Source organism: Lepisosteus oculatus, chromosome 3 (assembly GCF_040954835.1).
Source record: "Lepisosteus oculatus isolate fLepOcu1 chromosome 3, fLepOcu1.hap2, whole genome shotgun sequence".
NCBI classification, from domain to species: domain Eukaryota; kingdom Metazoa; phylum Chordata; class Actinopteri; order Semionotiformes; family Lepisosteidae; genus Lepisosteus; species Lepisosteus oculatus.
Window position 1 is genome coordinate 72,699,380 of NC_090698.1, and position 27,232 is coordinate 72,726,611.

Here is a 27,232-nt window from a genome sequence, read left to right on the forward strand (position 1 = left end):
AGGCCTCTTTGTTTTACCCACCCTGTTGTCACACAAGTATAAATATGAGAGACTTTCATGTCCTGTGATCACTGCTCAGCAGCTCCACATCATCCCCGTTTCTTTAGAGAGGAGGATGATATTCATATATATAGTCAGGTGTTGTCTCTTTAATAAAGGTAGGTCAAGCCAAAGACATTTCAGATGCATTTACTTGAAATTAGGAAAGTCTGTAACTACTGAAGTGAGCATTTTATATCTGTAGTTGATATAAAGTGCTGCTAACTTACCAAGCAGTATGCAGTTTTCAAAGTTCTGTTTATTCTAATAAATTAGACAATATCCCATTAACAATATTCTAATATTAAACTCTCATTTGCACTATTCTTTATGTTTGTTAATTATCCTTTAGTGGATTATTATGTCATCCACAAAACCTAGATCTGCAAAAATGTTCTCACTTTATTTTTCAAGTTTTATTTGAGAAGTTGTGTGCATATGATTTATTCAGCTTAAAAATAGTATTCTGGCACCATGCTTATTAAAACAATTGCAGGTTGATTTTTTTTAAGTAAGAAAGGAAAAAAGGACAGGTTGAGGTGTTTAAAAACCCAAGAAAAGATATTAGTTTTGGCAAACAAAAATGTAACATTTGGAGAATGCTGCAGTAATTTCAAGATGTTCAGGAAACTCAGGTAATTACTGTTATGGGACTAGTACTGAAGTAATTTTGCAGTTGACCTTCAGCCAGCCCACACCGCCACAGTCCTGATACTTTCTCATGCATTCAGGTGTTAATTAAATATGAAATAAATTCAAAGACAAAATCTTAAAACATGAAAACCCAGCATAACATGCTCTAGTGAGTAGTACATTTTGGGAATTCATCCATTTAACCCTCAGTTCTGTTATTTTGATCAACCAAAGTGATATACGAGCAGCTAATTACTATTTGATCTGGTTTCGCAATGAAGAAAAAGTAGAGTCGGGGACTGCACGTGTTGAGAAAATTGATCTTATTACATAAGGCTTGAGGCAAAGCGATGAGACAAATGAAGTCACCCATTCCTGGCTTGCCTTTAATGTAATGACTGAGCGAAAAAGAGAGGGGTGTGGGGCCAGTTCAGACAAATTGGTACACCAAGGTGAGGGTCATCAAAGTGACGTCAGCTCCGAGCTTCTCCAGTGCTGATTAAAGCCAGAGATTCATTTCTGTTTTTTGAAGCAGTTTCCCTTGAAATGCCAGACCGATTCCCAGGATTAGTCGTGCGGCACTAACCAGCAACATGAGCCGATAAAAACAATCCTGTTTGGAATCTGGAACTCTTAGCACAGAACTTTCTTCTGTTTCAGCTTCTAGTTTTGTACAGTCTTTCCACGAGCTTGCCTTTAAGGTCATTGGCTTTATAAGGGGAATGTATGGTGTAATTGCTCATGAGGATTCTGCCATTGATCGTTTTTTAAAAGACAGAATATGTTTTTGGGGAGTTGGATATTCATGCTTTCATTTTCTAATCTGCTTTTCCAGTACGGGGTCACAGGGGAGCTGGAGTCTATCCCAGGAAGCACAAGGCAAGGCAAGGCAGAATACTCCCTGAATGAGACGACAGTCCATCACAGGGCAGACACACAGACACGCACACTCACGCCAGGGCCAGTTTTACAGAAACCAGTTAATCAACCAGTATGCCTTTGGACTGTGGGAGGAAACTGGTGTACCCAGAGAAAACCCTTGTGAACACAGGGAGAACATGCAGACTCCACACAGACAGCACCCCTGGAACTGAACCTAGGGCCCCAGCGCTGTGAGGCAGCAACGCTGACCACTGTGCCACTGTGGAGTTAGATATTTTCAACATAAAACCAGCTATCAAAGCAAATTAATTTCAAAGAAATAATGCTTACGTTTTTGGGAAATTCCTGTCAATCTAAATAACAAACTAAAAGGCTGCTACCAAGTACTCCTAACCCAGTTTATGCAACAGTCTGGTTTCTGATTTTCTAAACTGACAGCTTCCCTAAATGATGTTGATTACTTAAGGAGCCACTGAATCAGCCACGATCACATGCTCTCCTGTGTACCTAAGTCAGATTTAGAGGTGATAACACTTTAAACATGAATATCGCCATTCATTAATACCTCTTAACCCCTTAACACACCCAAAGCCACAGCCAAAACGTTGTGTTTCTTTTTCTTCTTTTGCAGCCTAGGCATTCTGGCACAGCTACCTACTTGAACTACATACTTTAACATGCCCACCTCTAATTTTAGTGTTGCTCAAAATGATATTTTACTCAATATTCTCAATATTGATATACATATATTCAGAAATAAAATGGAGGGTGTTTTGACCTTTTTTAAAGAGCCCCACAGCTCTGAATTTTGAGCAGCTCATTCCTGTCTTTCTTCTCTCCTAATCTCCAGAACAATGAACTTGACCTTTGACCCATGAGCCCTAATAGCTTCAGTTCACTGCTGGGTGAGAGCCTGTTGTGGCACCACTAGTAGGAGGGCTGTTTTCTTGTACAGCTGTATTGCAATCATTTTAACATTAAATATATATATATGTATAGTTAGGTACAAAGTATTATTTGGTCCATTTAAAGTTAATTAATTTGTAAGGAAAATCTGTTTTGATTCTATAAAAACTCATTTCATTCTCCCTTGGCAAATGAATAGGCACATTTCAGTTCTGCCTGTGAATTTTAATACAATGTCTTTAGTCCAAATGTCATTTATTTTATTTGTGTAAGACCAGCATAAATCTAACAAATTCCATAAAACGGACGTATGACTTTTTATCTCGATTCTTCTCTTCTAAAGTATTGGAAGCACACATGTGATAATGGGAGCTCCAGTATGCGACAGCTGTTCGCATTTGATTTCCAGACCTGTGGTTTCCCTCGCAGTGGACCTGCACAGAGACAGCCTCGTTCTGGCCGGGCAGGGTGAATGTTCTGCTCCTGTCTGGTTGTAAATCTTGGGTTCCTCTTTTGAAGTGGATTGGAAATGTCCGCCCGTGCAGCCTGTTGTGCCCCCCGCGCTTCTCTGTTGTGTGCCGATAGTCTGCGGAGGGAGGAGCGCTGCACGGCTACATGCTAGGGGTCACGGGGGGTGAAAGCCTGCTCACCACGTCTCTGCCTCCCCTCCCCCTGTTAGTCACCCCCGATCGGGGCCCTGGTCAGCGCTGGTGGCGGGCGGGATCTGTGAAAAGTGTTTTTCTTTTTACACTCAGATCACTCATATCACTACTATTAAGATGGGTAGTAGTGTTATTAATATTATTATTTTTTTCTGAAAAAGATTTTGGATTTTACAAAGTCAAATAGCCCTCGTTGTTACTTTCTAGTTCTATAGATTGATTACAGTAATAGGACTTATTGGGCTTAGAATTATCCTTGCTCCCCTAGTAAATTAGAAATGAATGAATTAATTAACACATGTGTATGTGATCACGAGTTTTTCCATAATGTGTTTCAGATTATTTCTACAAGAAATTAATGTTTATCTAACATAGCTTTCCACTGGAATGAAGTCCAGATTTAGAGCCCTCTGTGTAATGCTTTAGCCTAGTTAATTTAAAAGAGTCATTCATTCTACCTTTTCCTTTGACTGGGTACCTTAAACCATGCCATAAGTAATGTTTTAAAAGAGGAAAGGGAAAAAAACCCATAAGTACATACATTAAAATCTCATTAAAATAAACATGTCAAAATGTTCTATTTCAACAATGAAGGTTGTAGGTGACATTTTAAACCATTAAAATAAGTAAAGATTTATTCTATGCTGAAAAGAAAAGAGAAGAAACACAGCTTTTCGGCTGTGGAACCTTCTTGGTAAGGCTCCACAGCTGAAACGTTGTGTTTCTTTTCTGCTCTTTTCAGCAGGAATAAACCTTTACTTGTTCCTTTGCAGCCTACGCCTGCTGACGCAGCTCCCTACTTGAACTATTTAAAGTATTTCACTCAGTGTGTCCACCCGAATCAATGCTGTAGTGCCCGTTTCCTCTAAATCCGCCTCAACATCATCAATCTCTGAGTAAGCTATAAACGTGCTCTTATAAGTGAACTTCATGCACTATTTAATAAGGTACCACTCAGGCATAATAGTAACCAACACGTTGTTTTGTATTCCAGTTAAACCTGGAAAGAAGTGTTTCAGGCTTTACTAGTTCAGGTAGCTGTGTCAGCATGCGTAGGCTGCAGAAGGAACAAGTAATAGGTTTATCCCATGCTGAAAGGAGAAGAAAAGAGACACAATGTTTCAGCTGTGGAGCCTTCTTCAGGCTTTACTATCTGCGATGGGGGGCTGAGGGAAGGACTGCAGTGTCTACTGGCTGAGCACATGTGCAGTTGTTGATGGTACAACGGAGAGCAGTAGTGATGACTGAGGACCAGAACTCGGGAGGCTGCGTGGCTGTTCGGTGTAAATTTGTTAACAAAGCACAATCATCCACAACACTGGAACACAAGACAGGTTGCAAACGAAAGGGGGTTATTCAGACCATCTCGCCATATGGTAGTTAATAGATTAAAAGGTTGTTCCATTACCCCACAACTCTTTGATTAAAGATTAGATTTAAAAACCGTGCCTTGTAGTTCCAGTTTGCATCCTCTGGTCCCAGTTTAACTGTTGATCCTGACAAAGTCCACTGGGTTCAATGGTTCATTGACTTTCACAATGCCTTTGAGGACAGAATCCTTGAATAAGATACCCTCCTAGCCTTCTCTATTCAAGACTGAAACGGTCAGTGTAGGACAGTGCCTTGAGTCCCAGAATGTTTCTGTTTGCTCTACTCTGGACTGATTCCAGAGCAGCAGTGTCTTTTGTGTGATGTGTTGGACCAATATCGTACACAGCATTTTACCTAATAAAATGAAGACAGTATTTGTTCATGTTTTAAGTACTTAATTAAGCAGGGCGTAATGGTTCACACATGAACTCCTTCACACATAAGCTCTGCCTCAGCTCATCACTGGGTGGTATTTCATTCACTTCAAAGCCCCTGATATGCAGTGTATCTCCCAAGCATCTGTGAAATAAATTCAATTTATACGTGATGGGATGTTGAAGACTTCAAATCTTTCTGGGGTAGATTGCCTGAAACCATTATCTTTGCAGCCCTCGGGATATAGCCAATCAGTTCTTCTTGGTTTAATTTGTTTATGAAGTGAAAAGAGTAATGTACAGTGACTGCTGGAAAATAAACCCGTATCTCCTTCCTGTATAACCTGCTGTTGGTTATACTACACTTTCTCCCTGGGGTTAAGAAGAAAAAGGCTATCAAAGTATTTGCCCATTCTGCTATTTATTTAAAAAAGCTTGATACAGTTAGTTGCCTTCTAATCACCTGAAATACACCACTGCACATGACTGTGCTCAGTGCTGTGAGACTTTTGAGTCAGTACTGTACCTTATGAGGGATTTTCTCTGTCCTCAATCCAGCCATCTGTTGTCAGTCTGTCAAGGGCAGCAGATTGGAGAGGCTCAGGCAGAGCGCAACGAATTTTGCACATCTTTCTTTAAAGGCTGTGGGAAAAGACAATGTGTTTGATTTGGATGAGGGACTGGTGTGTGTGTGTGTTTGAGTGTATGTGTGTGTCGGGGTGTTCTGTATAAAAAAAAAAAAACAATGTCAAAACCAAAAAGAATAGAACAAAAAGTGCATTTTAGTCTGTGAATCACAAGATCCTCTTCTCTCCATCAGTTCTTTTGAAAGGCAATTAGCATTTCAGCTAGGCCCAATTGGTTACATGCAATGAAGTAATAAGGTTTATAATTTGCTTCTCTCGGCTTCGTGCTGTTGAAAAACAGCTCTTATATAATCCCTTGAAAGTACCTTTCTTTCCAGTGCAGCCATTGTCGCAACACTTGCTAATCAGCAAGGAAAACGGTCTGCACTTGAGTACTTGGAGCATCTGAAATTCAATGGGCCTTTCTTCCTTTTTTGAAAAACAAAATTGTTGTAGTTTTTTTTCTTATAAGGATGCGTTTGGCACAAGTTGAAAGCTGTGGAGAAGGGCATGGGAACAATGTCTTTGCAAGGTCTGGTTTTAGTTCCAGAATGAATTCTGCGGCAGAAGCAGACTTGATTGACGTTCAGTTGTTGGGGAGGTTAACCAGTTAGTTGAAATCAACATCTCAGATGGAGTGTGTGTGTATGCATACTTTCCAACAAAGTATGCATACATCTGGACTTACAGGCCATGTGCTTTCAGAACAACAATGTTGGGAAAAAAAAGATGTCAATAAAATGGCGAGAAAGCTTGTGAATAACTTGGAGAGAGTGCTTTTTTAAGCTCAGTGTCCAGCACTTTCAGTTATACAGCATTGAGATTGCTGAGGTTGCTCACAGTTCTTGACTGCAGTGTCATCACCTTGTACCTTAATCTTGTCGTCTCTGTGCCGACAAGCAAAGGTAGGCCTGGTCAGTACTGGGATGGGCCGTCCCCTGGGTTGGAGTAAGCTAAACATTTTCTAAATGAAACTTATTTTTTACACTGTCTTTTTCAGTTGCTTACACAAAACATTCACATCATGAAAGGTATCCTATAAATCACCTTGGAGACAGGTTTACATATTAGAGTTATGCAGCTAATGAAATAATTAGACCAACTATGTTACCAAGAATGTAGGTGAATTAACACCCAGAAGAAACTTATAAAGCTTTGGAAACATAATTTAAAGAATATTTAGAGAAATTATTTATGTTTTTTTCTCTTCTTAGTGTACTAGTATCTAGCATATTTTCACCCCTAGATGGTGAACTATCTCTGCTTTATCTAGGTCATAGGTATTGATAGGGAAATTGTCTTGTAAGTGTGGATACAGCCACATTTTTGCTGTTTTCAACAGGGAATAATACATTTGAGAAGGATGTTTGTATTTTGTGATCAAATGTTTTTCTTTTTTAGGCAGAAGTATAAGATATCTTACATTTTTACAGCATTTTTAAAACCTTTTCTAAAATGTGACGTTCTGTCCAATACACGTTCTTAGTTGCTGAATTGCTCCACTTTTCCTCTGGTCTGTAAGAGCATAAGCATACTATATCTGGAACAAATTGCATGTTTTAAGGCATCCAAAGTGATCTTGCTGCAGAAAATCCCAATTATATTTATGTGATATGCATATGTTTATATTTGTCCAAGATAAGCAGATGAAGGTAATTGAGAACAGAAGTCAGAACAAAAGCACCGTTAAACCCCTGAGTTTTAAGTACTTGTTTTAATTAGAAGAAAGTAGCTGTGAGTTCTAAGAAACCAGCATATTTAATGTGTGAAGAAGAAACACTGCGGACACCTTAACCAGACGTGTCAGGGATTATGTACACTCGCTCGAGTTGTACAGCTTTCATAGTAAAAGAAGAGCACGTTGGACTGCCATCACATTCAGGCGTCAATGTTGTATAGAATGATGGAGGAAACAGGTATCTGTCAGTTATCAGTTTGGGGAGGAAAAAAAACAGTGATTGGAAGAATTCTGGTTTCTCCAACTTCAGTGGTTGCTACAGTCGTACCACATGGATGCATTATTTCCAGTACATGTCTGTGACAGTATGCGACAATGTGCCCAACAACTCTCCCTGTAAGTCTGTTGAGCTGTCTGAATTGACACATCAGCCAGGTCCCCTGTTGCTTTCAGTGCACCGGACGCACAGGGCTCTTGTGAGGTCACTTCTATCACCCTTTATAGCCTTTTTCTCATTGCACAGCACACCGGGAGAAAGGTTTGCTGCTTTGTTTCTCAGGAATCAGGGGCTATACCACATGCTTTGTACCCTATTTTGAGCAGTTTACTCTAATGTGAAACACCATTATCTGATATTTTGTTAGGGCAGTGCTGTATGCATACACATCTGCTTTTTTTCTCTGTTATTGCGGACAAGAGTCCTGGCTCCCGTAATGCTTATTTGTCAATGTTTGCTATCTTTGTGTGGGGAAGAAGGACCACAAAGGCCTGGATAATGATGTACTGTGCATGAACAAACACATCCTCGAATGGTTCTTTTTCTAGTATACTGTATATTCTATCCAGTTTCTAAACCTGTCATTACTACAAACCTCTGACCTAACAATCTCTTGCCAAGACATTTAAGAGAAATTAATCTCTGCAGCCTTTGTGTAAAGTTTGGAAATCTGCGTGGATATGTCAAAACACTGAATACATTCGACACAAGTTCTCTGAAGTTCGCGGACAGACCAGAACCAGATTATACACGATTTCCTAAATTATAAATGTGGGCTCAGCCTTTTTCAAAACCAGAAAATGATAGCTGTTTGTAAGAAGATACTAAGCTTCTTTGCATTTACCATTTTATATGATATAATTTTCATTTTAGCCCTTCAAATTTGGCGTAACTAAATTACCGAGTGTATATGGATTCAGTGACCTTCAGTAGCATTGCAGTCTGGTCTTTCTTCTTTATTCAAGGAATTAGTCAGAATCTTGCTGTATTATTAGTATTGAATGACTCCTTAGGCAATGGAAAAGAGTTACCAGACCAGTCGATTAATGACATCTTACAGACAAAATCACCAAAAACCCTGGATAGTGTTTTCCTGATAGATATATAAATGAAGCAGATGAAAGCTGATAATATCAGTGTGCACCTCTGTGTGGCATTGTAGCTTTTTCTTTCCACATTGTATGCATGAGGTGCCCTTTCCTTGTGATCTATCAAGTATAAGTCTCACACTACTGCTTTCAACTTCATTGCGTCTTCTTTGACTGAGGTCCACTGCCAGCAGTGTAGATTTCTGCTCTTATGCTTGGACACGTGATCTGCAGACGTTGGTGCACTTGAACTGCTCACCTTAACTCACCCCCAGACACCACCTTAATACAACAGCAACAGCAACAGCAACAGCAACAGCAACAGCAACAGCAACAGCAACAGCAACAGCAACAGCAACAGCAACATAGTTTTTCACAGCAGGCAAAGTCTTGTAATTTGTTTACTTAGCCCTTAATACCACCGTAACCGATCTTGCTGGTCTGGGCTTTTTTTCTACATTCTACATTGACTCCTTGATTTAAAGACATAAAGTGTATTATTTCCAACAACTTCAGCCACAGAACTTCCAGGCTCTCATCAAATTACTAATTTGATGTAATTATAGTGAAATATTTTCTCAAATCCTTGTCAAGGCTGAGTCTAGGTGGAAAATGTAATATTTATGAAGCAGGGTCTATATTTTAGTTCATTCTAATAGTATTCTTCATTACAACGGGGATGGTTATCAACCTGTCACAATGTAAATTTGAATTGAATTTGTAAGAAAGAGGACACGCTATATGACATAGCACTGTCTCTCACAAAAATGTGATAATGTGTTAGGTGAAGAGAGTTCATTGAAAGCAACATCATTGTCACTTTCTTAATACTACACTTCTCAGTAATTCATTTTTTCTAAATGAAGATAAGGTTTAGATTTCAGTGCTTTCCCCACACTTTACCACTGAAAATGATTTTGATGGTAGTTTGAAAGTTTTTTCTCAGTTACGGCTGAGAACAGTGTAAACAGGGCTGCCGTGTCTCTCTGCAGTATGTCTGTGGGTACAGTAAAGTCAACTGGCATGAGTGTGGCCAACAGTGAAGGCATCACTGTGCGGCAATGATGTATCCCAATTAGAGGAAAGCTGGTCCGCAAAGTGTTAACAGATGATAGCGTGCAAAAATCTCCCTTGAGATGTCGTCTTTAATTATGTATGAGACATTTTATGGTTAGAAGCCCTATCGGCAGAGGACTCTTATTTTTTCTGTTTTATAATCCCCTACTCTACAGTTCTGTTACTACTGAAAAGCTGTCTTCAGACTCACAAAAAAAGTTCAACTCTAATACATTCCAAGTGCTTCAGAGACATTTTTATTTATGTGTAGACATTGATCTTTTGATTGGAAGGTTTCGGTTGCATTAAAAGATCGATAAAGCACCATGACATCGGTTGTTTGTTTCCCTTTGATTCACAATGGGTGACAAAGCTAGCTTAAGGGCATGCTATTCTTGAGAATGGTCTTCTATAAACTGAGGCGTTACTCATTTTATTTACTCCCTATTGGAAGTCCAATGAATCATACCTGCTACGCAGGCACAAACAGCTTCATTAGACTGACTGTGAATCCCTACATTCTGAATAATTGATGCCAAGATTATGAAACTGCCTCATTCCCAGCATAAGTAACTCTAGATCCTCAGAATGACCCACAGTTCATCCAGGTAACACTATACATGCTGTCACATTGGCAGGCGAGGATCAGATACAGCTTGGCAAGTCTCAGTTACTTGGCATTGCACTGCTGTGCAGAAGTCTTGCAGAGTCACGGCTGAGGTGAGAGGGTCAAGGAAGTGGGGAAGTTCGCTTTCGTGACGCCTTCTGTGCGAGAATATAATATTAAAACAGAAACACTTTCAGTCACACTCGCCTCACTGACTCTCTCATTTAAGCTTCTGTAACCCGGTGCTTGAATGCCATTCTCAATACAGTACAATACCCAACTCAGAGGTCTAAGGAACTTTCTTGGTGGGAAGTTGAAGTGGTTTTGCATGGAACAATAATTCCCAGCTGGTGAAAAGAGAAGCCTGAAGTGGGATTTGAAATGACAGCCAAGGGGTATTGTGACTGGAGACTTTGGATTTATCTGGTTGAAGTGTCAGAAGTGCCAGGTACAGAACTGGCCACTGAATCGCCACAGTGTGGGGCTAAACCCCGTGGGGCTGTACAGGTTTAGTAAAGAGGAGAAATCATTGTGACTTCCTAGGAAATATGTGGAAATCATCTGATACCAAAGGATTGCCTCTATTGCCAGCTATCAGTAGTGTATTGAAACGCGACTATTTGTGTTTCAACTATTCAATTCAATTTATTTTTATATAGCGCCTTTCACAACAAGGTTGCCCCGAGGCTCAGGAGAGAAACCAAAAAACCTCCAGGGGTCCAAGGTCAACTGGCTGCCCAACCCCTTTGGGCATGCTAACATTATACAATTAAAAAAAGGACATGGATGAGGGTATTAATCCATCCAGCTGCGGAAACCATGTAGATGTGGGTGTTGTGATCAATCCCAAACATTTTGACATGATGTCCCTCTTTGGGTTTTCACAAGACCATCCCCAGTTACGTTGGATAGAATTAAAGTTCCACAAATACATGAATTATTATTCATTTGCATTTTCATTTATTTTGGAATATAATGTATTTAATTATACTGTACGTCACAATATATTTCTGTAATGTCTGTATTATGTATTTGTAACAAAATTGTATCATTGCTCATGATCGTCTAACAACTAATTAATTATTTTAACCGTGTGACTGGTGCATAAATATCATGCATTGAAAAATCTGCATAAAGGTTTTAAAAATTAATTGTTATTTCTGAAAAGTTCCAATGAACAACAATAATGTCAGTATACATTTTAATTTACACCTAGCTGTATTATGCATGTAGTGTCCTAAGAATACTTCTATTTCAAACTTTTTCAAACTAAAACTTGACTAAACTGCAGAACACAAAATTATTTTTTGTGTGGGAAAAAAATGAAATTTAAGCAAGTAAAAGCAACTTGAATAAACCACTTGAATGAGAGAGATGAAACATTTTGGTGCTTGCTGTACTGGACATTCTGCAAAAGCGTTTTAGTTCCTTAGGAAATGAATTTTCACTTTTGATCATGTTTATATAATCAACCCTTTTAAAAATGGTTTCATTATCTCAAGTTATTTTAAAGTTTATGAGACAAGTTTTTTTTTCCACTAGAACTGTTGTGACAGCTGAATGTTTTGGATCCACTATAGCTTCAGTCACCCACATTAATCCAGTGTTTGGTGAACACACAGCTTTCTTTAATCCTTTCACAGGCATCTGCTCTAGAATTGCCACTGACAGTAATTGTGAGCAGAAGCTTTTTTAACCCCCCTTGGAGAACACCCCCATTTCTAAACAGACAACTGTACGATGTCTATGAGCGTGTTAATGACAAAGATACACAGCCGCTTCTGAGGAGCAATTGATTGATTCATCGTTTAGCTGTTGAATTTGCATTTGGAAAGCAAGAGATAAATGTGTTCCTTCAGCTACCTAATTAATACAACATGTGAAATATGCTATTGTGAACCGAGGTCTGGGTAATGGGTATTGTCCGATGTAGACTGTGATTTTCTTTATTGCTTACATAAATTGGGAAGATGGTGTGGGAGCCATGATAGTCTAAAGAAAGCAGTACCTTCTTCGTAAAAGAGAAGAAATTAATACTGCTTTCAATCACGTGGATTAGTAGTAGTCTAGGATTGCCTTACCCGCATTATGTTAATATTAATTTTAACAGCTTGATGTGTTGGGATCTTTCCAGTCCAGGTTACTGATCAGGATTTTCACTGAGACTTGTTTCTTTGCTGTGTGTTTTAGCTGAAAGACCTGGCTGGAGAAAGCAAAGACCTTTTCAGAAAGGGGCTAAGGTGGCTCTGTAATCTTCTCAACATTAGGCTTTTTGAGTGAAACAGAAGAGATTGTTGTTTGTTAACAGTATTGTTTCCTTCATGCTTGTAATCCTCAGCTTTCCCTCTCTGCGTGAGCCCTTTGGGTCAGTCCAAATCGAAGACGTAGTTTTTAACTATAAAAATGTTCAGAGTTCTAAAGCAATGCAGTTTCTAATTTGAAAGGCAGCTACAGTTTATCTGTGCCACAAAGGTGCTAAGTGAATAAAGGAATTCATAGGGAAAATGCATTATCTACAGAAAGGATCAGGGGTGTGGTATTGCTTTAAAGTTCAAACTTAGCAGGTGTGTCCCTTCAGCAGATGTCTGGAAGAATGTGTCCTTTCCTGCCTGGCCGTGGTGTGCACTCTGTTTTAAATGCAGTTGCCCTGCAGAGCGGAGGCGAACATTATATAATATTGATTAGATATAAGGGAGATGTGCGGTGGAACAGCACTGTCAGTTTGCCTTTATTCACTTTCTGCATTTAAAAACTCCTTGCAGGACGCTGTGCTCCTTCTTGAAGACAGCAACTGGTTCCATCTGTGTGCCAGGCCCTGGGCATGTATAGTGGGAAAAGCTGTACTTTTCATGTGCTGCTGATTAGAAGAAAGAATTCAGTTCAAGCATTGCTTTTTAAGACACTTAGTGTTACATACTTTTTTTTTAGGTTAAATGTCTTCTCAGTTAAGAAGATAAAAAATCCCAGGGTATATACTGCCTTGAGCTTATTTGCTTGCTGGGATTCTCTTCACTAGCTCCCCAATGACGCTCAATTTCATGAAGTGGTTAAGAAATGGATGGATGGAAGTTAAAAACAGAAAACTTGTGGCTACGCTTAGGGTCTTGTAACTACTCTACAAGTATTGTGGACATAGAGCCAGGTATCGAGCATCTAACAACACCTCTGTCAGAACTGTGTTTGATCAACAAATCAGTGCAGATATGAGCTATCTAGGCAAAAGTGTGATTTTTGTGTGGTTTTGGAAAGAAAAAATGTTCACACTGTAAAGTAAGAGACATACAATTCATTTCAAATGCTGTAATTGTGCTTATCCTTTGCTTATCCTTTGCGGCCTTCGCATGCTAATGCAGCTCCCCACCTGAATTAATTCAATGAATGTGTTTGTTCAACAAATTGGTTCCGAATTGAACTGTCTAGGCAAGAGTGTGATTTTTTTTTTGTAGTTTTGGAAAGAATGAATTCTGGTCAATAGAGTGATGGCACAAGATCCAAGATTGATTGAACAAATCAAGATGGAACAGTTTTTTTGCATGTATCACTCTCAGCATCTGAAATTTAAAGAAGTGATCAAATTTAAAATAATTTTGCAGGTGGTAGAAGGAGAGCTTGGTATTGTGTATAATGTGATTGAAAACATTGCAGAAAATGATTTCTCTTAAATTAATCTCCTCTGAGTTATACATGAGAACCTGTAAACATAAACTGTTAGCAACTTCAAACATCATCCAGACACAATTTTGAAAGCATCAGCATTGGTTTTACCTGGGCTAAAAAGACTGTATGTAAAGTAGTGTAAGTCAGCTACATATGCTCAATAAATGAATAACCCTTGATTAACCAGATATTAATATCTGATTGAAGTCAAACAGAAATAGTACAGTGTGTCTCATGATAGGCTTGACTGACAGGCAGCCTTATGCTGCTTGCTTTCTAGTAGAAGAGTCATAGGACAGGATTATGTTTCTTACGTTTTTCACTGCAGGTTTGTTAAAACAAAGTAAGTACCATACTATTTTTATATTACTGTATTTTTATTTTTATTAACATAACTGTGAGTTTTATTATCATGCACACAACTTATTGTTAATCAATTTGATTAAGTTTTCCTTGATAACATTATCAATGGGATATTCATTCTGCACACAAATGCTTTGAGAATCTAAATATTGGACAAAAGGTATTTTGTGCCTGCACCAAAACTATTTTTTAGGTCTCTAATCTATTTAATGAAATCAGGAAGTTCCCATAGACTCTGCTTGAAAAGCAACCCAAGAGTGTACAGCAGAAATAACAGGCTTTATTTTTCCATTGTGTCTCTCTTTCCTCACACAGTCAGCATCTCTTAATCCAGTTTTGATGATTTTCACAAGCTCGCCTCTGGATGCTGGTCAGATTCCTGGTTCCAGGGCAGGTCTCCAATCACTGTGATTTCAGCAGAGATAGGAGCTTTCTGTTTCTTATTTTCTAGTTTTAACTTTTATTGTTGTCTCTTAATTCTAGGAATAATGGTGCCCAAGCATTCAATGCATTCATTGAATATTTAGGTAGGGTGAGATTTGGCTTCTTCTGCTTGGCTTGACCTCCTGGGCAGAGGTCATGGAGACTGGAACCAGAGAGAGGAGTGAACTAGGGGCAGCTGCACAGGTGGGGATGGGTTGGAGGGATGCATGAGGCAGGAAGCGAAAAGAAGAGGAAGCAGAAGATAAGATCACTTTATTGGCCGTATACAATTTCTTGTATTAGGAATTTGTCTTCTCACATACCCCAGCTTGCTCTCCATGAGACACACAGACAGGGAGAGAAGCTGGGGGTCAGAGCGCAGGTCAGCTATTGTACAGCGCCCCTGGAGCAGTTGGGGTTAAGGGCCTTGCTCAGGGGCCCAACGGAGTAGGATTCCTCTGCCGGCCACAGGATTTGAACTGGCAACCTTCCAGCCACAGGCACGCACAGATCCTTAGTCACAGAGCCACTGCACTGTCCTGTGGAATTCACATATGATTTAATCTGTACATAGCGAGAAGAAATGACACCAGGAAAGATTATGATTTACAGCAGCCAAGGCATACTGGCAGCGTTTGTTGAGATGAAGACATGCTGATCACGTTGGTTGTAGAGTTGCACCCACATTAATTTGAGCTTGCAAAACATGCTATTAGTATTCAGACAGCCTATTCCCGAAATGATTGGAAAACAGCATACCCAACTCAAGTGCCGTGAAAGAGATTTCAGTTAGTGTCTGGACCTCAGCTTCTGTTTGCCCGCACAGCTAAACCCATTGTTTGAAAGTTCAGATTTCTAAATGTTCGGTTGATTGTCAGTTTCCTAACCATGGCAGTTGTCAAAACACAAACGAGTGTTACAGAGATTTCGGTCAAGGTGTCATTAATGTTGTTTTTGAAGGTATGCAAGTCTACGCTGCCCCTTTGGAATCATAGTTCAGACATAAATCACAGGGGATGTGGCTACAGCCAGAGTCTCTACAATACAATCTAACAGGAAACACTTGCTGTCGCATGAGGTTGATCGTGGCGCACGTCCTGAGGACTATGTGTCTTATTGTTCTTCCGACCTGAATTCACAGAGCTAATTGTGTATTTAATTAAAGAATTTAAACCTTTTCCCAGTGTAAAGCTTTTGGTAGTTTGAAGAATGGCATGAGATCCTCTCATTAGCAGCAGATTACGATGTGGCAACTCTGTGTTGAAAGCACAAAACACTCCTCTTCCACATATAAAAATTAATCATATTAAAGTTTTAATATGACTGATAAATAGTACGAAGGCAATGACAGGCTTTCTTAAATTGTCTATTTGTTTACTGTACGTGTCTAGGAAGCAAATTAACTAATATGATGGGTTGTAAAAAGATGTTTAAATAGATGCATTGATCATGAAATTAAACTAATGTTTTTTTTCATTCATATAGTATAATAATGTTATGTTACACGGATCCCAGGGCACTGTTCTGAATAGCAGAGGTGACCACGCAGTGTCCTGCATAAATTCCTCTTTGGGCAGGATCGGGTCCCTTCCAATATGCATAGTACTTTAGAATCCATCAGGAAAAAAAATTGGCCTATAAATGAAAAGAATGACTGAATCTCCTCTTTTGGTTGTTTCAGGAATGCCCACTGTCTTGACCCTAGCAGGGCTCCTCATAGCACTTTCCATCCCGTATGCGAGTGGACAGACAGAGCTGAGGTTTCTGGGACAGACGGATTTTGTGGTGAACGAAAGCAGCACAACCGTGGTCCGGCTCATCATCGAGAAGACTGGAGATCCCGTCAACATCACGGCGTTAATCCTGGTAGGACTCAGAGGGGGACTACACACTGGACCCTGAGATTGTGTCTGAACAGGGGAGAACAGGAACAACAGGCTCTGAAAGTGTGTTAAATCATAAACATAAATAAAATTACTTGAAGCTGTGGTCACTATGCTAGGAAGTACTCTCAATGAACTTTATACAGAAACATCTCTCAGCAGCACTACAGACACTTGAAAAATCATACAAATGCTACAATTAAATGCATTCAAAGTAGACTAGCAGTAGAATGATGTCACTATTCATATTACTGCAAATGACTGATTTTTCTTGCCTTTGATGTGGTGCCAACTACGAATTTTAATTCAATTTTAGACTAATGTTGTAGTGGCAGTCCAGTGTAATGTTCTTATTAATATAATCTTGTCCTATTATTTTGACTTTTCTGTCTTCCTGCTGTTTTCTACTTAAACAGATTTACTGTAAATTGTTAGAGACAATTGTTATTTCCTTACGTACTTACAGTATTTCCTTGCCATACTTATTACCTTCAATAATAATAATAATAATAATAATAATTTCTGGACACTCCACTCAAAGCGCTTTACAGGTAATGGGAACTCCCCTCCAACACCACCAATGTGCAGCATCCACCTGGATGATGCGACGGCAGCCATAGTGCGCCAGAACGCTCACCACACATCAGATATCGGTGGGGAGGAGAGCAGAGTAATGAAGCCAATTCATAGATGGGGATTATTAGGAGGCCATGATTGGTGAGGGCCAATGGGAAATTTGGCCAGGACACCGGGATTACACCCCTACTCTTTTCGAGAAACGCCCTGGGATTTTTAATGACCACAGAGAGTCAGGACCTCGGTTTTACGTCTCATCCGAAGGACGGCGCCTGTTTACGGTATAGTGTCCCAGTCACTATACTGGGGCATTAGGACCCACATGAGCCGCAGGGTGAGCGCCCCCTGCTGGCCCCACTAACACCTCTTCCAGCAGCAACCTTAGTTTTTCCCAGGAGGTCTCCCATCCAGATACTGACCAGGCTCACACCTGCTTAGCTTCAGTGGGCTGCCAGCTGGGAGCTGCAGGGTGATATGGCTGCTGGCAATAGTCTCTGGAGAGTGACTGTTTTATGGGGTCCTGCAGCAAAAGAAACTGGTAGAACTGCCTGAGTGTTGAAGATAGTTCTGTGTTGCTTATGGGCCCACCTGGGGTGCCTCATGTCCTTCTTCCCTCTCACCAGTTATAGTTTCCCGCTCCACCTTAGATAACACGCTTGGATTTCCTTGCCAGGGCAGAAGCTCAGTCCTTCATAGGATTCTTGTTTTGGTTTCCAGCTCCTTTGTTCGCTGTAAAAGTGCCTGAAGAGAGCTGTTGTTCTCTTGAATCCTGTGCTGATACTGAGCACGCAGGGTGTTTCTAAACATCTGGCCTTTGAAGATTTCAAAAATGTGGACCTGAATCTGTGAATCTGTCAGCAAGAACAGAATTCCTCTGCCTTGGCTCCTTCCTTCCTTATTTTTGTCAGTGCTTCCCCAGGGCCAGAATCATTCTTCCTTCTCCCCAAATAATGTGAAGCATCGCCCATGTTCTCCCAGATGTTTCTTGACCCGAGAAGCTCGGGTCCAACTCACAGTAGCAGCAGTGGGACGTATAGTATCTGTGGGGGAAAAAAACAAACCCAGACATCTGCTCATCTGCTGCTGTTGGCGCTGGAACCCACATCTGCTCGCAGTTTGGTTTTCTGGAGGGCTCCCAGCGCCCTAGCTGAGCGCTTGATCCTGACGTGCTCCTGCTCCCTCCTCTGAAGTCACGGCAGCGTCTTGTGCGCGGGCTGGATGGGAGCGATAATGGACCTTTTTGCTGTGGGCAGCTGTGGGTGGTAGGAAAGCCGAGAGTCTAATTGTCACCCACATGACTTCATTCCATGTGGCACATGTGACAAACAGCTCCACTGAGCCCTGGGTAAGATAGTAGTTCAGTGAGGGCTTCCAGTGGTTTCTGAGGGTTTGGCTCTGTGAGCCTCTTTACTTATGGGATGAATTATCAAAGCGCCTGTGAAGATTCATATTGCTAACGCTTCTTATTCAGCTGGTGTGCTGTGAGTATTGATGTGTATTCTATGTAAAGTAAAACAATGTATTTTTTTAACATAATATTGAGTTTAACATAATATTGTTCTTGTTCGTAATTAAACACTATACTGCACTCCGTTTTTATAGTATAGACTGTTTTTATCAGATTCAGATCTCCTCTGGAACTGGAGCCTGTCCCAGCAAGCAGTGGGCACAGGGTGGGGTACACCCTGGAAGGGGTGCCTGTCCATCGCAGGACACACACAGACACAAACAAATACCGGGGGACGTTTTCCCAGAAGCCAATAAACCTACCAGTTTGTTATTGGACTGTAATAAGATCAGAGATAAGATCACTTTATTGGCTGTATACAATTTCTTGCATTAGGAATTTGTCTTTTCACATACCCCAGCTTGCTCTCCATGAGACACACAGACAGGGAGAGAAGCTGGGGGTCAGAGCGCAGGGTCAGCCATTTAAACAGCATCCCTAGAGCAGCTGGGGTTAAGGGCCTTGCTCAGGGGCCCAACGGAGTAGGATTCCTCTGCCAGCCACAGGATACGAACCGGCAACCTTCCAGCCACAGGCACCGATCCTTAGCTACCGTGCCACTGCCCCACCCTGAAAGACTCTCAGCATCCCTGGGTGGGTTCGAACCACAAACCTTTCAGTTAACAGCCAAACGCACTAACCGATTGCACCGCAGAGACTCGGAGACTGTGGGAGAAAACTGGAGTGCTGGGAGGAATCCCACATGAACACAGGGAGAACATACAAACTCCAGGAATATATGCACGTCCACAATGGAACCCAGGGTTCCTGTGCTGGAAGGCAGCAATTATACTGTACTGAATTATACTATAATATCACAATAAAGGACAAGCCCTCTTGAGGGCTCTCACTACAAACAAGCCATGGGCGAATTAGGTGACTTCTTTTCTCAAGATTTCATTTTATGGATTTTTTACCTTAGCAATATTCAATTTCCTACAGTTCTGAAATTAACAGACAGAAAAGCAGAAGGTTAAAGCAGAAATGTACCAAAATTTTTGGTATCTTACATCCCTGGACATAAAGATTACAAATGAGAGGAGGTCATTCAGCCTCTCTTGCCCACTTGGTACTTAATAACAAATTGATCCCAGGATCTCATCCAGTTATTTCTTGATCGAAACCAGTGTATAAGCTTTAGCGACTTAGCTAGGCAGCTTGTTCCACACTCCCACAGCCATTTGTGTACACAAGTAAATAAATAATCCTAACACTTACTGTATGTACTGTAGAGCTTTTCTTCACACTCCACTCAAAGCACTTTACAGGTGATGGGGACTAGACCTCCACCAGCACCATTGTGTAGCCCCACCTGGATATTTCATTGAAATTCTATTCAATTCTGTTCCATCTTTAAATTGGCTTCATGACTCTGTTCTCCTCCCTACTGATAGCTGGTGTGTGGGGAGCGTTCTGGTGCACTATGGCTGCCGTCGCATCATCCAGGTGGGGCTGCACACTGGTGGTGGTGGAGGGGATCTCCATTACCTGTAAAACACTTTGAGTGGAGTGTCCAGAAAAGCGCTATATAAGTTTAAGCAATTATTATTATTATTATTATTATTATTATTATTATTATTATTTCAGAAAGCTTTATTCATCCCTGGAGGGCAATTTGAGATTAATTACAATTAAAATAAATACATTTTAGATTAATTAGGAGGGCAATTAATGATGTGATGGCAGCCAAAATGCACTAGTATGTTCACCTTTGTCAGTTATCAGTGGGGAAGAGAGCAGAGTGATGAAGCCAGTTCAGAGATGGGGATTATTAGGAGGCCATGGCTGGTAAAGGCCAGGGAGAAATGTGGCCAGGACTGGGGTAATACCCATTCTCTATTCAGATTTTTAATGAGCACAGAGAATGAGGACCTCAATATTACATCTCATCTGAAGGACCGTGCTTTTTATACAGTGCAGTGTCCCCATCACTATACTGGGGCATTAGGACCGACACAGACCACAGGGTGAGCGCCCCCTGCTGGCCCCACTAACACCTCTTCCCACAGCAACATTGGCTTTCCCAGGAGGTCTCCCATCCAGGTACTGACCAGGCTCATCCTGCTAAGCTTCAGTGGGCTGCCAGCTGTGAGCTGTGAGCTGCAGGGTGATATGGGTGATATGGCTAATGGCCTCCTGAAAGCAGTTCCTCCTGGTCTCAGTTTTAAATGCACCGCTGGTGCCACCTGGTTCATGTTTCACTGTTCATTCTGAACAAAGCGGGCAGTGAAATGTCAAAACGTTAAACTCTGCATCTTTATAGAAAGTGTCACACTCCTAAGCCAGTCTGGTGAAAATGGCATTTCTTCTTCAGCTTGAAGGAGATGATACTGGAGACTTCGAGGCCACCTCAGCTGCAGCTTTCCTGCTGTCCTCGGAAACTAACAGGACCGTATACATCGCAGTGAAGGACGATGAGCTGCCAGAAGCTGATGAGACTTTCGTCTTCTCCCTTAGGCTGCAGGTAAACCCCTGTCTCTAATACCTCCATGTGCTTGTTTATGACAGGATATGGGTAGACTGTATACTAATTCTGAATTTGTTTTCATTCTTGTCTTTTTAGGTGTCATAATTGCACTTTTAGTCCACATTTAATATTATTCCAAAAATTATTTGTTTTAGAATGTGTGAATGATTTCATGGGTTAATGTGTTTTATGAATAGATTAACAGATTGGTGCATTAGTCACACCTATTACCTGTTACAAATGCTTAAATCAAAATGTTTTAAATTTGTTGTACTGTAAATGTTTCACTTGTTCTAAAGGAGACAGAAGTTTACTTCACACAGTTGTAATAAACTGGTTTACAATTTAAAAAAGTAGCCAGGAGAGCACAGATCATTGCTGTGTGATGGTTCTATTCAGTTCTATTTTAAATTTTTGGGGGGATGTTTTAGTTTAGATTTTATATTGGTTTCATTGCATACAGATTTGTCTTAAGTGCACATAAAGGGTCTTTAGCACAGAGATCTTTGTTTCTTTGTGACGTCGTTTCCAGATTTTGTTTCTCAGCTCTGTCTCTGTTTTACAGACACCATGTCTCACAAAGTTCACTGTTGGCCCAATGTTTAAACATGCGCCTAAAAGAGAAGTATAGTCCACACATTTCTAGTTGCTTTTATAACTTTCCATTCATAAAGGTCTTTCAGATCTAGACGCATGGCTCTTTGATGTTCCCTGAAACTTTTCCCTCTGAAGCCTTACTGTTTCTGGAACAGCCAATGCTAAAAGACACCTTTGTAGGCAAGATCATGTAACACCAGCATCAGAAAAGGCTGACTGAACATTAAATTAAACTAAAATAATAAACAGAGACTTATGGAGGTCAAAGCTGTTTCTCAAAAAATGTTTTTCAGAAAGTCCACCACACACTTCTACAGAGAAGGAATAATCAATCATTTCATAATTAAAAATTCCCACCCTTGAAAACATCACATGGTGACAATCTTTTGATCGTCGCAGACATGAAACTGTATTCAAATTTTACTTAAATTACAATTTGCATAATTGTACTATTTCTATTCTGGCTCCAAAATGCTTAAGATGTAACTGCATGATTAATGAAAGAGTTTAATTGATCAACTTTAAAATACTTTAAAAGAAACATTGTGCTGTATATGTATGCTGTATAAGAAAACAATGAGGTTAGCTGTTTAATTGATAAGTTGGGTCGGGACTAAAACCAGAAGACACTCCAGAAAAGGAATTTGCCCCCGTTAGATTAAATAGACAGGAGCTGCCTCATCTCTGAAGCATGGCCTGGGCTTGTCCATTCTTGGGTGTTTCTAGCTGTGTTTTCTTATCCTCCTGTTTTTGTAACACCTTCAGGCTTGACGAGCATACTGACTGCACCAGAATCTACAAGAATAATAGTTGTGCAATGAAATAAGCTGTTTCCTTTCCTTATTTTTTCACGTGTGTTCTTTGGTGTTCAGGTAGGAACGTTTCCAGTATATTCCTCATCGGCATTTTACAGGTTGCAGGCTATAGGCTTTTAACTACGTGCACCAACGAAACCCAAAACTCATGTTTATCCCACTTCCCGAAAAGAGCAGCAACGTTTGGTTGTTGCCTCAGAGCTCGGAGACCTCAGCCTCACAGTCAAAGCAAGCTTTAGAAAACAGGTCTTAGTGGACTGACAGTGAAAGCCCTGTGATGAGCCGTGTGCTGGGGAGCAGCGGAGTCTCTCAGTGGGATGGGATGGGATGCTAGACTCTGTTCCAGAACACAGAGCCACCTCACAGCCTGGTGCAGTGTTGGCCGATTGGCAGGCGGACCCAGGAGAGGCCAAGCTGTGAATAGCTGGGGATGTTTACATCCGGATTGAGAATGCTCGCCGAGTCGCAAGGGGATTGTGAGAGCGTGTGTGTTTTGTGTCTGTGTGCCTGCAAGTACAAGGACCACCGATTGAAAGCAAGCTCTGTTAAAGCTGGGAAAAGCTGTCCCTGAATAGAGGTTGAATGAAGGGGTTTTAAGAAGAAGTATGCTCTCGGATGGACTGCTCCGTGATTGAAATTGTCGGAACATGTTTGACTTATTTCTGATTCTTTGCCGACAGCAGCCAAACATTTAAACAGATGTTGAAAACAAAAATTGATTAAGATAAAAAACACCTTTGACTCTTGAGCAATAAATACCATACTAAACTGTACTGCGATGTGATCTGCTATTATTTTGCTCATGTGGCAATATCTATATTTGCAGTAGCCTGTTACATTTACACTGAACATTCAAAAAGGAGGGGGGAATGATTGGATTGCAAATTTGGATTTTTACTGAATTGAATATTCAGAATGTAAATGTCAATTGGTGTTAAATCATCACAGCAGCACAAAATGGTTTAATCCCGTTTTAAAAAACAAAACAAATAAAAGGACTGAAAATGTATAATTTATTTAACACAATTTATAATTTATTGTTAAATGGGAAGAAATACATTGTCTGCTCTCAGGATTAAGATCCCTTTATTGGCCGTACACAATTTGATGTACTAGGAATTTGTCTTTTCGCATACCCCAACTTGCTCTCCATGAGCCACACAGACAGGGAGAGAAGCTTGGGGTCAGAGCGCAGGGTCAGTCATTTATACAGGACCCTAGGAGCAGTTGGGGTTAAGGGCCTTGCTCAAGGGCCCACCAGGGTAGGATTCCTCTTACCAACCAGCAGCCTTCCAGCCATAGGCGCAGATCCTTAGCCACAGAGCCACCACATCGCCCATTTATGTTTTGCGATTCACACCTGAAATATTTGTTGCAACCATCTATCCATTTTCAGTAACTTCCTCGTAGAGCACAGGGCTCTCCTTTCTTTGCATTTTCTTCATAAAGGTCATTTGCCTTTTTAAGAACCAGTCTAATTCCCATTCCAGGAATGTGTCGTGTTTTAACATATCAGTATCAAAGACAAACTGGTCGTCCTAACAGCGCTGTGAGTGTTTGTGGGAAATCCTCATTGGACTCTTACTCAAGAGCATAACAAAGGCTACAGAAGAGAGGAGGACATTCGACCTGTGGAGCCCGTTTGGTAGTTAGAAGCTAATTGATTCAGGAATCTAATGAAGACTTTTCTTGGGCACATGCCGCTTTGAGTGCAGAGGTACTGTCTGTTCTGTCCCCTCTGGCTCATGTTTCACTGTTGGTTCTAAAGGAGGTCTGCTGGTTTGGCTTTGACCTCAGTGCCTTTGAGGGTTCATATTATTGTGTCCCTCTCAGTCTTCTTTATTCACTTGCTCATGATGCTCTCCAGTGTTTAGACACAAAACCGCCATTTTAATTGCGGTGTCTGGCTGTAAGGGGGCAGTAAAAAGGGACCAGAGTGGAGCTGGCCAGCGTGTCGGGTGTCTCTGCAAACTTTTTGTCGTTTCCCCGTCTCTTGTCGTTGGTGGCTGTAAAAGCTGGACAAGAGGTACTTCGTTTCCAGCCCTCACGGGAGGCGTCTGCTGAGGTGCCTGCAGAGTGTGGAGCTGTGGGCGCTGAGCTTTACTGGCTGCTAGAAATCCCAATGGTGGGCTGATTTGTAGGTCATTAGGAGCTCTCAGGGTGGGTTACAGCCTGGTGGTTGCAGAGGAAACAGAAGTGATGAACGGGTAATAGGAGGCAGCAGAGGTTCAGGTTTAATTCAGCTGCACAAAGCTCCTTTATCGACTGTGTGCTTCCAGAGCGCTGCCCCCGGTGTGAGACTTGGACTCCCCAACACTGCCTCTGTGACCATCCTGTCCAACGACAATGCCTTTGGAATCATTTCCTTCAACACAGTAAGCCATCTCAGCGTGGTTTTTTTATCTCCTCTCTTGTTCATCTTTACTGTGAGGTTGATTTAAAAAAAATAAATAGTTTTCTCTATTTTATTAAGTGCATTGACTGTGTACAATGACTTGATTGAAAATATAAATGAGTGGAAACTTCAAAATGCGTTACAAACTAGCTACTGATGTAATAATATCCATCAAACCTTGTATTGGGGGTCACCAGCACTTTTTTGTGAAGGCAGGACTGATTTCTTCCTACAAAGATATTTTATAGATGATGTGTGATTTTTTAGACCATTTTTTTTTGTAAAAGCTGCAGCCATTTAAATGCCGTAAGGTTTAATCTATTTATAAACAAAGAATTTAAAAAGAGTTATGACAAGAATGCTTACATCAACGTGCAACGGTCTAAATGAAAAATGCCCCAGTACAATTAAAAAGATGTTTATAAATATGTTTGGAATCCTGTACAGAAGTTCTGCAGACACTGCAGCTGAGCACATTGTTATATTTGATAAAGTTTGTGCCAGGAGCATTATGTTGAGTTTTTTTTAATTTACTCCTGTTCTACTCCTAAAGGGTTTCTGTACTGTTCCTATACTGCTGTAATTTGCTTCTTGAATCAGTCTGAATTATATTACTCATTGTGACTCAAGGCTATCACCCTCCAAGGATGAATGCCTGTTGGGATATTATTCTTTCACCAATGTCAATGTCATTTACTTCCTTGTGTTTCAGTCAGGCACTGTTTGTAACCTCTTGTAAGTGTCTTTCACACACAAGTAAAATGGGACTAAACCCAGAGCAAATTTGGCATGGTAGCTCTTACATTTATCAGATCCACTGCAGGGAAGTTAGTTGTTAAAAGATGAAGCATGGAGTAATTTAGGTTGATTGAAGTCTCAGTGTAAGTTTATTATATTTGCCACGAAATCTAGTTTTATTATTCTCATATATTATTTCCCCATATAGTTTAATCAAATGTGTGCTGTTTTTTTTCCTGTGTGCACAAAATTATTTCAATTTCATTTTTCAAGGGTTGCTTGTTTCTTTGTTATTCTAAGCATCCCAACATTTAAAAAAAAGAACTCTACCATAAATGCTGGTAACAGCTTTCAAACAGTCTCCTGTTTGAAATATATTATATATAGTCCCACACATATGTACTGTACCGCTGTGCCACTAGTTCCTTTCTATGAAATGCAACTTGTGTTTTTCTTCTTTATTTTATTCTTGTAACACTAGTGCTACTCTATAGGGTTATTTTAATATTTCCACTGCTGTCGTACTCCACATGTAATTAAACCGCTCACATCGAATTACTGGAAAAGCCTTCTCTGTCGACAATAGCTTTCCTTGTTGTTTAGGGTGACTTTTAGAGTACTTGATTACCTTTCTGTTTCAACAGTGGGGAAAAAAAGGGGGCTTTGATTAAACTCCTTTTCCTGAATTCATGGGCCAAATACCTTTGTGTGGCGCAGCTGAAGGTTTAAAAACAAAAGAAGTACATGGTTGCTATAGGGACCGTAATACCTTCTCAGGACCAGTTTACAGAATGGATTAACTTGTTGGTGGGAGGTGGATGTTTCCATGGAAACAGCTTCTGTCATCTCAGCCCCTGCCCCTGCTCAGGCACGCCACACCCCCCCCACAGCCCACACCAGAGCTCAGATATGTGGAGATTAACCGCAAACCCCCCTCCCCTCTCTCTTGCAGTCTTCTCTAATCCCCGTGAATGAACCCAGAGGTGGGAGGCAGTATGTGCCTCTCAGCCTCATCAGGGAGATGGGGACTTACGGCACAGTGGGTGTGAACTTTGAGGTGAGTAGCGGTGCTTCAGCGGACTCTGCCTGGAGTGAGTGCAGACCGCTTTCTACCAGAGAGGGGAACAGGGGCCGAGACTGAAAGAGCACGTGCTGATTCTCTGGCGTGGAGGACTTAACCTTCTAAGGCATCAACCAGAAGATGTTTTTATCTTTTTTTTTTCCAAAGAGCTCATGCCATCTATTTTAATACTCATGTTTTTTAAAAAAATTCTGATAATAACAGCATGCATTTATATAGGGCTTTTAAATCCCCTAGGTTCCCAAGAGAGCTTGAGATATAGGGGGGGCCCGTGTGTTCGTTCATTTAGTTGTGGCACCTGCTGGGTGATGCACAGCAGCTGCACGACACACCTGACACGCCTGGAGAAGGCTCCCCAGCCGAAACGTGGTGTGCCTTTCCTTTTTCCTTCCAGCAGGGAATACACCTTTACCTGTTCCTTTGCAGCCTACGCACGCAGGATGCAGTCATTTACCTGAAAAAAAAACCTTTAAGGACATGCTAATACGATTTGTGCATTTGAAGGTTTTAATTAATTTATTAGGCAACAAC

The 27,232-nt window shown here is 40.8% G+C and overlaps 1 protein-coding gene across 2 annotated transcripts in view; it reads left to right on the top strand.

Annotated features, from left to right (window-relative positions):
* adgrv1 (adhesion G protein-coupled receptor V1) overlaps nucleotides 1–27,232 on the top strand; it is a 203,650-nt gene that overhangs the window by 5,683 nt on the left and 170,735 nt on the right. For both annotated transcript variants that reach the window (XM_015360604.2, XM_015360609.2), the window contains exons 2-5: nucleotides 16,324–16,508; nucleotides 20,923–21,072; nucleotides 24,767–24,862; nucleotides 26,573–26,677. In XM_015360604.2, coding sequence (XP_015216090.2) covers nucleotides 16,326–16,508; nucleotides 20,923–21,072; nucleotides 24,767–24,862; nucleotides 26,573–26,677 — 534 coding nt within the window. In that variant the 5' untranslated portion in view covers nucleotides 16,324–16,325. The remainder of the gene's footprint in view (nucleotides 1–16,323; nucleotides 16,509–20,922; nucleotides 21,073–24,766; nucleotides 24,863–26,572; nucleotides 26,678–27,232) is intronic.